Raw genomic sequence first — 16,367 nt, 5'->3', positions numbered from 1 at the left:
TCCAGTTCAGGCAGCATCCTGGTAGATTTCATCTGTACCCTCTCCAAAGCATCCACATCGTTCTGAAAATGACAGAACTAGAACTGGACACAACAGTCCATGTGTGCTCTGCTCGGGTTTTAAAAAGCTGCCGCAAAATGTCCAAAGATGTGCGGGTTAGGTGGATTGGCCATGCTAAATTGCCCGTAGTGTAAGGTTAATGGGGGGGATTGTTGGGTTACGGGTATGTGGGTTTAAGTAGGGTGATCATTGCTCGGCACAACATCGAAGGCCGAAGGGCCTGTTCTGTGCTGTACTGTTCTATGTTCTATGTTCTATGTTCTAAAACCTCGCGGCTCAAACTCAATCCCCTGTTAATGAAAGCCAACACACCATACGCCTTCTGAACAACATCATCAACCTGTGTGGTAACTGTGTACGTAGAACCCAAGATCCGTCTGTTCCTCCACGCTTCCAAGAATCCTGCCTTTAACCCTGTATTCAGGATTCAAATTCGACCCTCCGAAATGAATAATTCCACATTTACCAAGGATGAAGTCCATCTGCCCCTTCTCAGCCCAGCGCTGCATCCTGTCAATGTCCCATTGTAACCTGCAACAACCCTTAACACTATCTGCAACACCCTAACCTTCGTGTCATCGGAAGCTTATTAACCCACCCTTCCACTTACTTCCTCATCCAAGTCATTTATAACAACCACAAAGAGCAGAGGTCCCAGAACAGATCCTTGTGGGACATCGCTGATCAACGACATCAAGGTGGAGTACGTGCCATCCACTACCACTTGCTGTCGTCTTTCGGCCAGCCAATTATGTATCCAGACAGCCAATTTCCATGCCTCCTAACTTTCTGAATGAGCCTGCAACGTGGAACCTTATCAACTGCCTTACTGAAATCCTTATACACCGCATCCACTGCCCGACCATCATCAATGTGTTTCGTCACATCCTCAAATAATTCAATGAGGCTGCCACTCACAAAGCCATACTGTCTATCTTTAATCAAACTATGTTTTTCTAAATAATCAGGAATCCTATTTCTCAGAATGCTTTCAGATATTTTGCTCACCACAGACGTAAGACTGATGGGTTTGTAATTCACAGGGATTTCTCTATTCCCTTTCTTGAACAGGGGAACAACATTCGCTTCCCTCCAATCATCCGGTACTACTCCAGTGGAGAGAGGTCGCAAACATACTCGCCAACGGCGCACTTTCTCATCCCCCGTTTCTCGCAGTAACCTTGGGTATATCTGGCCTGGCCCTGGGGATTTATCTATTCTGATGCTTTTCAAAATTTCCAGCTCATCTTCATTCTTAATATCAACCTGTTCGAGTCTATTAACCTGGTTCGCACTCTTATTATGAACAACATAATACTGACTATCGTGAATACTGAAGCAAAATATTCAGTTAAGCCCTCCCCATCTCCTCAGACTAGGCACAAGTTCCTTCCACTATCTCGATTCTGCCCTCCTCTCACTCTGATCATCCTCTTATTTCTCACATTAGTGAAGAACGCATCGGGGTTTTCCCTAATGCTTCCCGCCAGCGCTTTTTCATGGCCCCTTCTAGTTCGTCTCAGTCCATTTTTGTGTTCCTTGCTGGCTACCTTGTAACCCTCTAGAGCCGTGCCAGATCCTTGCTTCCACAACCTCACGTAAGCATAATTCTTCCTCTTGACTAGAAGCTCCACTTATCTTGCCATCCAATCCTACTTCACCTTATCATTCCTTCCTCGTCTCAGTGGGACAAACTATCCAGCACTCGCAGCAAGTGCTCTTTAAACAACCTCCACAGTACTCTTGTGCATTACCCCAATAACAATTGTTCCCACTTCATGCTCCTCAGCTCCTTTATAATTGCAGTATATGGTGGCACAGCAGTTTGCACTGATGTCTCACAGCGCCAGGGACCAGGGTTCAATTAAGTCCTCGGGTGACTGTATCTGCTGATTTTGCACTTTCTTCCCTAGGTCTGCATGGATTTCTTCAGGATGCGCAGGATACCTCCTACAGACTCATACATGCACCGTTATGGATTGGCGATGCTAAAGTGACCCTTAGTGTCCAAAGATGTGCAGGTGAGGTCATTTGCCCCTTCTTGACCAAAGATGGGGAGATTAGGTGGGGTAATGAGGTTACGGGGACAGGGTGGGGACGAGTATTAGGTACGGTGATCTATCAGATGATAGGTACAGGCACGATGGCCTCCTTCCGCATTTTAGGCATGTTATGGTTCTATGGAGTATCTCCCTCCATCACCCTTTCAGGCAACACGTGCCATATTTTTATGACAAACTATTTATCTTGCCTAGAATTTATGATTTCATTATTATTTAACTGGAAGTGGAAAAGTACCGGTCAATTTCCATTGTACTGCATAGCTTGGACTTGAACAAAAGTAATCGAACACATTGTCTGATGGATCATTTATACTCACTGTGTACTGTTAATCGTATAACATTGCTCAGGCCTGATCGTCTTTGAATTGGCACCAGCAAATCGTAGATACAACGGTAAATCCCTCTGTTTGTGGAAGTTACATTGCCAATGGTAAAGACTGCAGTTTCATTTGAGTCTTGTGTACTATTGAAAACCATTTCCTGACCTCTGAATATGTAAATCAATTTGGGATCATTGATGTTAACTGCACACTTGATGATGATGATACCTCCTTCAAGTGCGATGCCCGTAACGGGTTCGAAGCTTATGGTGGGCTTTGGAAGGCGATCTGAAATTGCACATAATTCAATAATTCGTTACTCTTGGAACTATTGTGATAAGTATGTAGATCTCGCGGGGCAATGTGTGCTGATTATGTTCTGTCTTTAAAAAATCAACTCCTCTTGATAATTGAACAAAAATTTTGAAATTATTCACTATGCATTTTCAAGAACGATGCTCATTTCTCACGGGAACCATTCTCTTGAATACATCCTATCCCCTCTTCAAGGCCTTTCTGAAGTTTCCAATTCCAACAGAAGTCGTGTTCTGTGTAGGTTTAGCATAGGTGTAGAACTTTAGTAAGCTGTGCTGTACCCCAGTAAGCTGTTCATCGACTCAGCACCCACAGTTGCGTTCTATATGAGCCTGTACTCTGTTATCATAATTACATTACATAGCCACCTGTATTTTTGTGCAAGAGGAGCATGAACATTATTCAACATATTTGTTGCATTGCAAATATGCATTCGGAACCGAAGTCCTGCACTCTTTAGAAATTCCATGGTCCAACAAATATACGTGTTACTCAGTTTCAGAATGTAACGACACCATTACTTATGAGTCTCGTATCAAACTGAAGACTTTTGAAGATGCAAACTGATTGTGCACATATTGTCTTGTTGCTGACTATTCAGCACATCTGCAATAGTCCTGATCACAGGATACAGCTCTGTTCGTCATATCCACGTTTCCCTTACACAAACATGACTAATTCCTCCAAGGGTCACGTCAGGAGATTGACTAATACTCTCCACTTAACTGGATAAGTGCAGTTGAACAGATGTGCAACACTACCCACGACAAATAAGTCCGGTGTGTTTGGCACCAAAATCGATTACCATCACCATCCCTCACTCCACCCTGGCACAACACTGGAAAAGGTGTGTACCATGTACCATGTACACGATGCACTGAAGCGTCTTACCAAGGCTCTTCCGACAGTAATCTTCACCGCCGAAGCCGCTGTAATTTACACGTTCAGAAGCAGGAAACACCAGGATGCACCATGTCATGTAGGTGATCCCTCCAGCCCTGCAGACCATGGTGACCTGGGACTTTGTCACGCACTCTTCACTGTTACTGCATCAAGACCCAGGAACTCTACGCCCAACATCACTATGGGCGTCCGTCAGCTGAAGAAGATGTCTCACCAGCACGTTCTTCGGGACAGTCAAGCTGGCGGCGCTCACTTCCGGGCATATGATTGGGCGGCACGGAAGCACCGTAGTTAGCACAGTTGCCTCACAGCTCCAGGGTACCATGTTCGATTTCCGTCTTGGACCACTGTCTGTGTGGAGACTGCACGTTATGCCCGTGTCAGCGTGGGTTTCCTCCGGTTGCTTCGGTCTCCTCCCACAGTCCAAAGATCTGCGGGTTAGCTGGATTGGCCATGCTCTATTGTCCTTCGTGTCCAGAATGGTTGGGTGATGCTACTGGGTTACGGGGATAGGGTGGAGGTAGGTTTTGTGTAGCGTGCTCTTTACAAGTGCCGGTGCAGACTCGAAGGGTTGAATAGCCTCCTTCCGAACTGTAAATTATATGGTAATTAGGTTTATAAATCCCATAATATTTATCTTTCAGAATTTCTGAAAATTATTTAAAGTAGGCCACAAGCTAACAAAACTTTGCAACCTCACCCAGCTTCCCATGTAACCAGCGCTGATGGGCTGGTTTACCGTTACCAAGGGCACACATTGCGGCATCTCCTCCACTAAGTCTTAGGTCTCTTTTCCAGTCAACATTCTTTGAAATCCCCGCATAATAAAGTAACTCTTTCAGCCAGATTCCCACCATCTCCCAGAACATTTCCACATATGTCTCTGAATGAGGTAATTCGGTGCAGAGTGTGAGGAGGTGCTTTTTAACACTGGAAAGTGACTGATAAGTAGTCTCTCTCTCTTTTTCTTTTCATTGTCTAATTTATTTATTTTTAATTTGAAATTCCAGTTGTTTAAGTTTACTAAGGGTTTAAGACATGGCAGGAGATCCCAGACCCGTGTCATGCTCCTCGTGTGCGATGTGGGAGCTCAGGGACACGTCCACTGTCCCTGGCTCCTTCACGTGCAAGAAGTGTGTTCAGTTGCAGCTCTTGTTAGACCGCTTGACGGCTCTGGAGCTGCGGATGGACTCACTTTGGAGCATCCGCGATGCTGAGGAGGTCGTGGATAGCACGTTTAGCGAGTTGGTCACACCGCAGGTGTAGGTTACTGAGGGAGATAGAAAATGGGTGACCAAAAGAAAGAGCAAGAGTAGGAAGGCAGTGCAGGTTCCCCTGCGGTCATCTCCCTGCAAAACAGATATACCGCTTTGGATACTGTTGAGGGAGATGGCTCACCAAGGGAAGGCAGCAGCAGCCATGTTCATGGCACCGTGGCTGGCTGTGCTGCACAGCAGGGCAGGAAGACAAATGGTAGGGCTATAGTGATAGGGGACTCGATCGTAAGGGGAATAGACAGGCGGTTCTGTGGACGCAATCGAGACTCCAGGATGGTATGTTGCCTCCCTGGTGCAAGGGTCAAGGATGTCTCGGAGCGGCTGCAGGACATTCTTGGGGGGGAGGGTGAACAGCCAGCTGTCGTGGTGCACATGGGCACCAACGATATAGGTAAAAAACGGGATCAGGTCCTACAAGTGGAATTCAGGGAGTTAGGAGTTAAACTAAAAAGTAGGACCTCAAAGGTAGTAATCTCAGGATTGCTACCAGTGCCACGAGCTAGTCAGAGTAGTAATGTCAGGATAGATAGGATGAATGCGTGGCTCGAGAGATGGTGCAAGAGGGAGGGATTCAAATTCCTGGGGCATTGGGACCGGTTCTGCGGGAGGTGGGACCAGTACAAACCGGACGGTCTGCACTTGGGCAGGACTGGAACCGCTGTCCTAGGGGGGTGTTTTCTAGAGCTGTTGGGGAGGGTTTAAACTAATGTGGCATGGGGATGGGAACCGATGCAGGAAGTTGGAAGGTAGTAAAACAGGGACAGAAACAAAAGGAAGTAAGGGGAAAAGTGCAAGGCAGAGAAGACATAGTCAGAAATCCATAAGGGCGACAGTATAAGGTGCAGTGACTGAGGGGAGCACAGTGAAAAGGCCCAGTAATAACAAAAGGAATAAAACTGGAGATGTTATGATTCAAAACAGAGGTAAAAAAAACCCAACATGTGTACTTTACCTGAATGCTCGTAGTATTCGGAATAAAGTAAATGAGTTGGTGGCACAAATCATCGTAAATGACTATGATTTAGTGGCCATTACTGAAACATGGTTAGAGGATGGTCACGACTGGGAGTTAACTATCCGAGGGTATCAAACTATTCGGAAGGACAGAATGGATGGTAAGGGAGGTGGTGTTGCTCTGTTATTTAAGGATGACATCCGGGCAATAGTAAGGGATGACATCGGTGCTATGGAGGATAAGGTTGAATCCATTTGGGTGGAAATCAGGAATAGTAAGGCGAAAAGGTCACTGATAGGAGTTGTCTATCGGCCACCAAATAGTAACGAGATGGTGGGGCAGGCAATAAACAAAGAAATAACTGATGCATGTAGAAATGGTACAGCAGTTATCATGGGGGATTTTAATCTACATGTCGATTGGTTTAACCAGGTCGGTCAAGGCAACCGTGAGGAGGAGTTTATAGAATGTATCCGCGATAGTTTCCTAGAACAGTATGTAATGGAACCTACGAGGGAACAAGCGGTCCTCGATCTTGTCCTGTGTAATGAGACAGGATTGATGCATGATCTCATAGTTAGGGATCCTCTCGGAAGGAGCGATCAGAATATGGTGGAATTTAAAATACAGATGGAGGGTGAGAAAGTAAAATCAAATACTTGTGTTTAAACAAAGGAGATTACAAGGGGATGAGAGAAGAACTAGCTAAGGTAGAAGGGAGCTAAGACTTTATGGTGGAACAGTTGAGGAACAGTGGAGAACCTTCCAAGCGATATTTCACATTGCTCAGCAAAGGTTTATACCAACAAAAAGGACGGACGGAAGAAAGAGGGAAAATCGACCGTGGATATCTAAGGAAATAAGGGAGAGTATCAAATTGAAGGAAAAAGCATATAAAGTGGCAACGATTTCTGGGAGATTAGAGGACTGGGAAATTTTTAGGGGGCAACAGAAAGCTACTAAAAAGCTATAAAGAAGAGTAAGATAGCGTATGAGAGTAAACTTGCTCAGAATATAAAAACAGACAGTAAAAGTTTTTACAAATATATAAGACAAAAAAGAGTGGCTAAGGTAAATATTGGTCCTTTAGAGGATGAGAAGGGAGTTTTAATAATGGGAAATGAGGAAATGGCTGAGGAACTGAACAGATTTTTTGGGTCGGTCTTCACAGTGGAAGACACAAATAACGTGCCAGCGACTGATAGAAATGAGGCTATGACAGGTGAGGACCTTGAGAGGATTGTTATCACCAAGGAGGGAGTGATGGGCAAGCTAACGGGGCTAAAGGTAGACAAGTCTCCTGGCCCTGATGGAATGCATCCCCGAGTGCTAAAAGAGATGGCTAGGGAAATTGTAGATGCACTAGTGATAATTTACCGAAATTCACTAGACTCTGGGGTGGTCCCGGTGGATTGGAAATTAGCAAACGTGACGCCACTGTTTAAAAAAGGAGGTAGGCAGAAAGCAGGAAATTATAGGCCAGCGAGCTTAACTTCGGTAATAGGGGAGATGCTGGAATCTATCATCAAGGAAGAAATTGCGAGGCATCTGGATAGAAATTGTCCCATTGGGCAGACGCATCATGGGTTCGTAAAAGGCAGGTCACGCCTAACTAATTTAGTGGAATTTTTTGAGGACATTACCAGTGCAGTAGATAACGGGGAGCCGATGGATGTGGTATATCTGGATTTCCAGAAAGCCTTTGGCAAGGTGCCACACAAAAGGTTGCTGCATAAGATAAAGATGCATGGAATTAAGGGTAAAGTAGTAGCATGGATAGAGGATTGGTTAATTAATAGAAAGAAAAGAGTTGGGATAAATGGGTGTTTCTCTGGTTGGCAATCAGTAGCAAGTGGTGTCCCTCAGGGATCCGTGTTGGGCCCACAATTGTTCACAATTTACATAGATGATTTGGAGTTGGGGACCAAGGGCAATGTGTCCATGTTTGCAGATGACACTAAGATGAGTGGTAAAGCGAAAAGTGCAGAGGATACTGGAAGTCTGCAGAGGGATTTGGATATGATAAGTGAATGGGCTCGGGTCTGGCAGATGGAATACAATGTTGAGAAATGTGAGGTTATCCATTTTGGTAGGAATAACAGCAAAAGGGATTATTATTTAAACGATAAAATATTAAAGCATGCCGCTGTTCAGAGAGACTTGGGTGTGCTAGTGCATGAGTCACAGAAGGTTTGTTGACAAGTGCAACAGGTGATTAAGAAGGCAAATGGAATTTTGTCCTTCATTGCTAGAGGGATGGAGTTTAAGACTAGGGAGGTTATGTTGCAATTGTATAAGGTGTTAGTGCGGCCACACCTGGAGTATTGTGTTCAGTTTTGGTCTCCTTACTTGTGAAAGGACGTACTGGCGCTGGAGGGTGTGCAGAGAAGATTCACTAGGTTAATCCCAGAGCTGAAGGGTTTGGATTATGAGGAGAGGTTGAGTAGACTGGGACTGTACTCGTTGGAATTTAGAAGGATGAGGGGGGATCTTATTGAAACATTTAAAATTATGAAGGGAATAGATAGGATAGATGCGGGCAGCTTGTTTCCACTGGCGGGTGACAGCAGAACTAGGGGACATAGCCTCAAAATAAGGGGAAGTAGATTTAGGACTGAGTTTAGGAGGAACTTCTTCACCCAAAGGGTTGTGAATCTATGGAATTCCTTGCCCAGTGAAGCAGTTGTGGCTCCTTCATTACATGTTTTTAAGGTAAAGATAGATAGTTTTTTGAAGAATAAAGGGATTAAGGGTTCTGGTGTTCGGGCCGGAAAGTGGAGCTGAGTCCACAAAAGATCAGCCATGATCTAATTGAATGGCGGAGCAGGCTCGAGGGGCCTGATGGCCTACTCCTGCTCCTAGTTCTTATGTTCTTATGTTCTTAGGAACCAATTATCACTTGGCAACAGCTTAACTGAGGCATTATTGGATGCTTGGTTAAGGACAATACCTACGAGAAACTTACGTATGGCTGTGACTAATTTAGGAATAATTTGTTTTGCGTTAAACAAGCACGAATAAGTAACATCTGCGGCTTTTCAAATGTTATGAATGTCATTCTCTCAGCATATAATATCAGGTATATACATATCAGCAACAACCATCTGATTAATAATGAGGATTAAGGGAATTGTTTCTCTCGGTATAGTACTGCAATTTACCCAACCAGATAATAACAGTTTGTGAAACTGGTAACGACTGTCCCACATGTCTTACTCCGTGACTGCCGTGTCTGCTAATCATGCCTTCAAAATTGGCCTCCATTTCTGACTATCATCCACAAACGTGAAGGGCATGATTTAAAATGTTTTTTTACTCATACAAAAACAGAGATTACTATGAAGAGTCCCTATTGCACCGCGCAGGAAAATTGCTGCTGGTTGCACACAACAAGGTCCATTAACCCTGAGATATTTGAGAGATTCCCAGTAAAGATTAACTGTGATGCTGCGAAGAAATATTTCCTCATCTTCGAAGCCTGGAGTCCAGCCGAGAGTGCAGAAGGTGGCTATTCTCCCCATGGAGTCTGCATCGACCATCTGAAAGAGCAGCATTCCAGACCCACACCTCGCCCTTTTACCTCAAATCTTATACCTGTTTGGACATAAAGGACATGGGGGCAGCATGGTAGCATGGTGGTTAGCATTAATGCTTCACAGCTCCAGGGTCCCAGGTTCGATTCCCGGCTGGGTCACTGTCTGTGCGGAGTCTGCACGTCCTCCCCGTGTGTGCGTGGGTTTCCTCCGGGTGCTCCGGTTTCCTCCCCCAGTCCAAAGATATGCGGGTTAGGTGGATTGGCCATGCTAAATTGCCTGTAGTGTCCTAAAAAGTAAGGTTCAGGGGGGGTTGGGTTAGGGTGGACACGTGGGTTTGAGTAGGGTGATCATTGCTCGGCACAACATCGAGGGCCGAAGGGCCTGTTCTGTGCTGTACTGTTCTATAATAATTCTATAAAGGACAATTTCATAATTACCAATCCAACGAATCTGCAAATCTTTGTATGGAAAAGGGAAATTTAGCATGGCCAATCCATAAATCAACCTAACATGAACATCTTAGGAACTAATGAACAATTTTAGCATGGATAATCCACTTAATCTGCACATTTTTGGACTATGAGAGGAAAGTGGAGCACCCGGAGGAAACCCATGCAGGTTGCAGAAAAACTGCAAACTCCACACAGACAGTCCCCCAAGGTCTGATTTGAACCCGGTCCTCGGCGTTGTGATGCAGCAGTGCTAACCACTGTGCTATCCTCTTCAGGAAAAGTTTTAACTCTCATTGACCTTATAAGTATGATGCACTGTTACCTTTTCACAAACTCACCTTGAGCTCTCCCAAAGTTCAGCAATAACCCTGAAAAACACCAGCGGAAAAACAAATGTAAACTCATAATTCAAAATGTACATTTAAATATCCAGTTTCATAAACTGCAACAGCCAAAACTATAGAAACTGTCACTGTTAGGAACATCAAGTGCCTGTGATAGGATGTTTGGTTAAGACTCAGGAGCTGGATGTAAAAACACATGGTTCACCAGTGCTAATGCAACAATGGAAGAAGAATGTCGCCTTCAAGGTGATATATGGAGTAAGAATTTAGAACCAGAGCTGCCGGAGAATAATGGTCCGACTGTGAAAAGATTTTGGACAAACATTTTGTTTCAGCAGAGGAGCATCAGAGCAAACTCACTGTTCAGAATTCAGATGCCTTACATTCCTGCTAAGAATCCTGAAGGGACAATGCATAATGTCTCAAATTATTTAAACAATACATATCAGAGCTGAGTTTAGTGATATCAATCGGTATTAACGACGCACAGCGCCCAGAATCACCAGCGCACTCCTTGAAACATAAGCATCTGCACAAACAGCCATGCATAAATACACAGAGACACAAAGACAGCACTGCCCCCAGGTTATCACGCCCGTCCTCAACACTTCCAACAAACTCAGACATACACTGCCTCAAACACACTCCAAGATGTGCTGGTTTAGCACAGTGGGCTAAACAGCTTGCTTGTAATATAGATCAATGACAGCAACGCGGGGCCAATTCCCGGCCTCCCCCAGCAGGCGCCGGGATGTGGCGACTATGGTCTTTTCACAGTAATTTCATTGAAGCCTACTTGTGACCATTAGCGATTATTGCAGAGCTAAAGAGATGGCTTTTGAAGCAGACCAAGGCAGGCCAGCAGCACGGTTCAATTCCCATACAAGCCTCCCCGCACGGGCACCGGAATGTGGCGATTAGGGGCTTTTGACAGTAACTTAATGTGAAGCCTACTTGTGACAATAAGCGATTTTCATTTTTCAACACACACAAACAATCAGCACAGCCCCGTCCTCACCAGTAGAAACACATGGCAACATACACACACTCCACTGCAGACTCCTCACGGACCAAAACACACTCTCTCACAAACTAACATCACTGCCCCTTCGTCACACAAAAAAAAACACTCCTCAGCGCGCTCAAGCACTCCATCCCACACTCACGCCACCGCCCCTCCGCACAAACCCAAGTCACCACTCCTTTTTCACCACCCGAAGCATACACAGGCACAAATGCACAGCATTTGTTCCCACTCCTCCTTATCACCTCTAACACTCACAATTATCACACACACAAACACACATACACACACACACACCACGTCCCTTCTTCACACCACTCGTCACTATACCCAACAGACTCAAACACACACACACTTTTCAGCTTTCATCTATATAAAGGTTTCTTTCTGAAATACTCTATATCTTCAGGGTTCATGAGTTTTATGTTGTATCCTTGAGTAATCCTTTCAATGTGCTGAAGTTCTTCGAGATGGAGTAAAGACCTACACTGCAGCTGTTACAGTCATTAGCATGCTGATCTGTAAAATAGGTATTGGAGATATCCGAACTACTCTCCATACCGATTAATAATGACTATTCTAGCCTAATAATTTTGAATTGGCTAATAAGGTGTCAACTCTTTAAAGAAAAAGTCGATCCTGCTGGCATGTGTGACAATTATTTCTTGCCTGTCGGAGCTGAAAATGCTCAGAAAATGATGGTTGGAACCATGTGAACTATTTGTGCAGAGAACTAAATGATCACGTGGACCAGATTCTCCAATGAAGCCGCTGGTGAATCGCATATTTATTCTAGAGCACAAACATAAATTATCAGCCCAGCATTTAAGTTCTGTTTCTTCTGCGCAGCTGCCAATTGTTGTTTGACCTTGTCCCCTTCAAACATTCTTCCAGTGTATGATCGAGATGTACAAAACGCTAAGGAGCATTAATAGGGTAGGTAGGAAGAACCTGTTCTGCTCACCAGAACGGACACTAATCAGGGAGCATAGATTTAAGGTAAGGAGCGGAAGATTTAGAGGAGGTGTGAGGAAAAACCTTTACACCCAGCGGGTGGAGGGAATCTAACTAGCTGCCTGAAAGATTCGTAGTGGCGGGAACCCTCACAACATTTAAGATTCGTTTCGATAAGCACTTGAAACATCAGAGCTTACCAGGGGTTGGGCCAAGTGCTGGAAAATGGGATGTGAATGGATATTTTTTCAGTGGCTCGCAGTGGGCGGAAAAGTTTCGTCTCATGTTGTGACTTTCCATGACTTTTCATTCTTCATTGAATATGCCCCTTACTCTTCACTTCTGATATTTGTGTCTATCCGTTTATCTATGTATCGATGAAGAATGAAAAGTCATGGAAATTCACAACATGAAACGAAACATATATACATATACACAGTGCTGAGATGATGGGAAACTGTATGACTTTCTGTAAGAAGAATAATCAGTCATAACAAGTTCCTCAAACTGAACATGACGAATCAATCATTTGAGAGACATTGGGGAGACAGGACTTTCCTCATGCCTGAGCGCATCTGTAACTTTTCCTGATGTCAGCCTGTTATGTGAACTTGATAACATGCGGTATCACTTGAAAATAGTTGCGTCTGTCTACTTCGAATCAACTTTGCTGCTGTATCCAAAACAGATCCCGATTTGTGACATACATCAACCCACATATTGAACTTGATTGTCAGATGTTACTGGCGGTTGCACATCACTTAATCACAAAATGATCCAACTGACGATTTCCTAAAAAATCCTATCAATATCTTGCGGGCCTAATTTTTTCTTTAAATGGGCAGGCCGAGTAATCAGAATTCATGGCTAAGTACTTCAAATCATCCTGTAGAGCGATTGCCAATGTGCTGTCCCACAGAGGGAGATTCTCACACAAGTACTCACCCAGAGAAAGAAGAAAAATTGCTGGTAATATTTCACCCATAGATGATGCGAACTGGGAAGCCATGGACAAAATAAGCTCAGTGGCCACGAACTTAGACCAAGTAATGAAAGGTCTGTTAACTCGACGGTACGTCATACGTAACAATGGAAACGTTCGGCACTGACTACCATATTTGGGAGGCCGGTGGTCTGAGCAGGATGTCACTGACTCAGCCGCATCGTGAAAAAGAGGAAGAAGCATATGACGAAGGAGCCCAAATTACATTTGGAACAGTCAATCACCTACATGAATACCCATCATAAGGAGGTAGAGTGTAGCAATGTAATTATGTAAAACATGCTAATTTGTATTTCCCTTTCAATATTATTCGTTGTTCAGCTTTGCATTTCGGCTGACCCTGTGATTGCAAATGCTACGATTGCCTCCACAAACGTCCTCTTCTGCCTGTTAGCTGCAGCCTGTGTAGATAAACTTGCGTAATCCCTGTGGGTAGGTCAATATATTGTGCATGACCAAAACAGGGCGCACATCCTGGTTGCTTGTGAAAGACACAAAAAGCAAATCAGGTTTCGTCGACATTACTCCCCGTTGTTAGCGCAGGCTACCCTCTGCCCAAAGAAAATAAATAACACCTATAAGTTGCATTTGTAAAGATGTTTGACGGCCACTAACCTCCGTTAGAGAACGATGTATTTAACTCTGAGAACGTTGCACTGTCAGTTGCATTCTTGTGGCTTCTCAAATTGTAACCAGGAAGGGATCACGGGACATTTCGCAACACTCAGCCCTTTCCTGTTTGCAGTGTCAGGTGTTCGTGCAGGCACTTAGGCTTAACCCTGAAGTAAGGAGCGAAATTTTCATTTGACTAGTGAACCGGGGCCCCCAATCATGCTCTGGCAACCCAGTTTCGAATCCCGCAATGACAGTTGCTGATATTTGAATTCAATTAAAATCTGGAATAAGAAGGCTAAATGTGTACATGAAACGATTTATTGTCCTGAAAATCCATTAGGTTAATGATGTCAATGCGGGAAGGAAATCTGGCGTCCTTACCGAGTCCGGCCCACACGTGACTCCAGATACACAGCAATGCGGTTGACTCTCAAATTCTCTCATGGATGGGCACTAAATGCTGTTCCAGCATCCCATGAACGAATAAAATAATGGATAGTATCTGCTCGTAGATTCAAGGGCATCTAGGTGCGCGAGTACATGATTAACAAAAGGAGAGTCTGAAGGTAGAGCAAGTTGTTAAGGAAGGTAACAAAATGCTATATTTAATTGTGAGAGAAATTGACCGTAAAAGATGAAGGGTTATCGGGATAAGGAAGGACGGCGGGACGAAAGGTTACAATTAGATCAGCCATGATCTGCTTGAATGGTGCAGCAGACTTGTGGTGCCGAGATCCTACTCTTTTTCCTACTTTGGTTGTATGTTCCAATGAATCTGTCTTTCTGTTTAGCTTACCGTTTATTAATTTCTGTGCCGAGTATACAGAACACGGAACATAGAACACTATAGCATAGTACAGGCCCTTCGGCCGTCGATGTTTTTCCGACCATTTATCCTAATCTCGGGTCAATCTAACCTTCACCCCTTCAATTTACTGCTGTCCAAGCGCATGGTCAAGAGTCGCTTAATTGTCCCTAATGACTCAGAATCCACCACTTCTGCTGACAGTGCATTCCACACACACACCACTCTCTTTATAGCGAAATACAGCACAGAACAGGCCCTTCGGCCCACGATGTTGCGCCGAACTTTTGTCCTAGGTTAATCTTAGAATTTTGGACAATTTATCATGGCCAATCCACCCAACCTGCACATCTTTGGACTGTGGGAGGAAACCGGAGCACCCGGAGGAAACCCACGCAGTCACGGGGGGGATGTGCAGACTCCACACAGACAGTGACCCAAGTCGAAATCGAACTTGGGACCCTGGAGCTGTGAAGCAATTGTGCTATCCACAATGCTACCGTGCTGCCCTTAAGAAGTTAACCTACACTCCCTTATTCTACCCTAATCCAAGTACCTATCCAATAGCCGCTTGAAGGTCCATAAATTTTCCGACTCAACTACTACCACAGGCAGTGCATTCCATGCCCCCACTACTCTCTGGGTAAATAACCTACCTCTGACATCCCCTCTATATCTTCCACCATTTATCTTAAATTTATGTCCCCTTGTAATGGTGTGTTCCACCTGTGGAAAAAGTATCTGACTGTCTACTCTATCTATTCCCCTGATCATCTTATAAACCTCTATCAAGTCGCCCCTCATCCTTCTCCGTTCTAATGAGAAAAGGCCTAGCACCCTCAACCTTTCCTCGTATGACCTACTCTCCATTCCAGGCAACATCCTGGTAAATCTCCTTTGCACCTTTTCCAAAGCTTCCACATCCTTCCTAAAATGAGGTGACCAGAACTGCACACAGTACTCCAAATGTGGCCTGACCAAGGTTTTGTACAGCTGCATCATCACCTCACGGCTCTTAAATTCAATCCCTCTGCTAATGAACGCTAGCACACCATAGGCCTTCTTCACAGCTCTATCCACTTGAGTGGCAACTTTCAAAGAACTATGAACATAGACCCCAAGATCTCTCTGCTCCTCCATATTGCCAAGAACCCTACCATTAACCCTGTATTCCGCATTCAGATTTGTCCTTCCAAAATGGACAACCTCACACTTGTCAGGGTTAAACTCCATCTGCCACTTCTCAGCCCAGCTCTGCATTCTATCTATGTCTCTTTGAAGCCGACAACAGCCCTCCTCACTATCCACAACTCCACCAATCTTCGTATCATCTGCAAATTTACTGACCAACCCTTCAACTCCCTCATCCAAGTCGTTAATGAAAATCACAAACAGCAGAGGACCCAGAACTGATCCCTGCGGTACGCCACTGATAACTGGGCTCCAGGCTGAATATTTGCCATCCACCACAACTCTCTGTCTTCTATCGGTTAGCCAGTTTGTTATCCAACTGGCCAAATTTCCCACTATCCCATGCCTCCTTACTTTCTGCATAAGCCTACCATGGGGAACCTTATCAAATGCCTTACTAAAATCCATGTACACTACATCCACTGCTTTACCTTCATCCACGTGCTTGGTCACCTCCTCAAAGAATTCAATAAGACTTGTAAGGCAAGACCTACCCCTCACAAATCCGTGCTGACTATCCCTAATCAAGCAATGCCTTTCCAGATGCTCA

General features: G+C 44.6%; 1 protein-coding gene across 5 annotated transcripts in view; it reads right to left on the bottom strand.

Moving 5' to 3' along the window:
* The window catches only part of LOC119958365, a 40,400-nt gene extending 26,732 nt beyond the window's left edge, over positions 1-13,668 (bottom strand). Inside the window, exons 1-4 of one of the 5 annotated variants that reach the window (XM_038786833.1) lie at positions 13,149-13,667; positions 12,404-12,570; positions 10,220-10,249; positions 2,441-2,731 (exon numbers count right to left, since the gene is read on the bottom strand). In XM_038786833.1, the coding sequence (XP_038642761.1) occupies positions 2,441-2,731; positions 10,220-10,249; positions 12,404-12,503 (421 nt within the window). In that variant the 5' untranslated portion in view covers positions 12,504-12,570; positions 13,149-13,667. Of the gene's footprint in view, positions 1-2,440; positions 2,732-3,649; positions 3,838-10,219; positions 10,250-12,403; positions 12,571-13,148 lie in introns of those variants that run through there. The other 4 variants (XM_038786837.1, XM_038786832.1, XM_038786835.1 and 1 more) reach the window with 4 other exon arrangements.
* Between the last annotated feature and the right edge of the window lie 2,699 nt (positions 13,669-16,367).

The sequence above is a fragment of the Scyliorhinus canicula genome, chromosome 29 (genome assembly GCF_902713615.1).
Source record: "Scyliorhinus canicula chromosome 29, sScyCan1.1, whole genome shotgun sequence".
NCBI classification, from domain to species: domain Eukaryota; kingdom Metazoa; phylum Chordata; class Chondrichthyes; order Carcharhiniformes; family Scyliorhinidae; genus Scyliorhinus; species Scyliorhinus canicula.
This window is presented reverse-complemented; position numbering and strand designations above follow the sequence as displayed.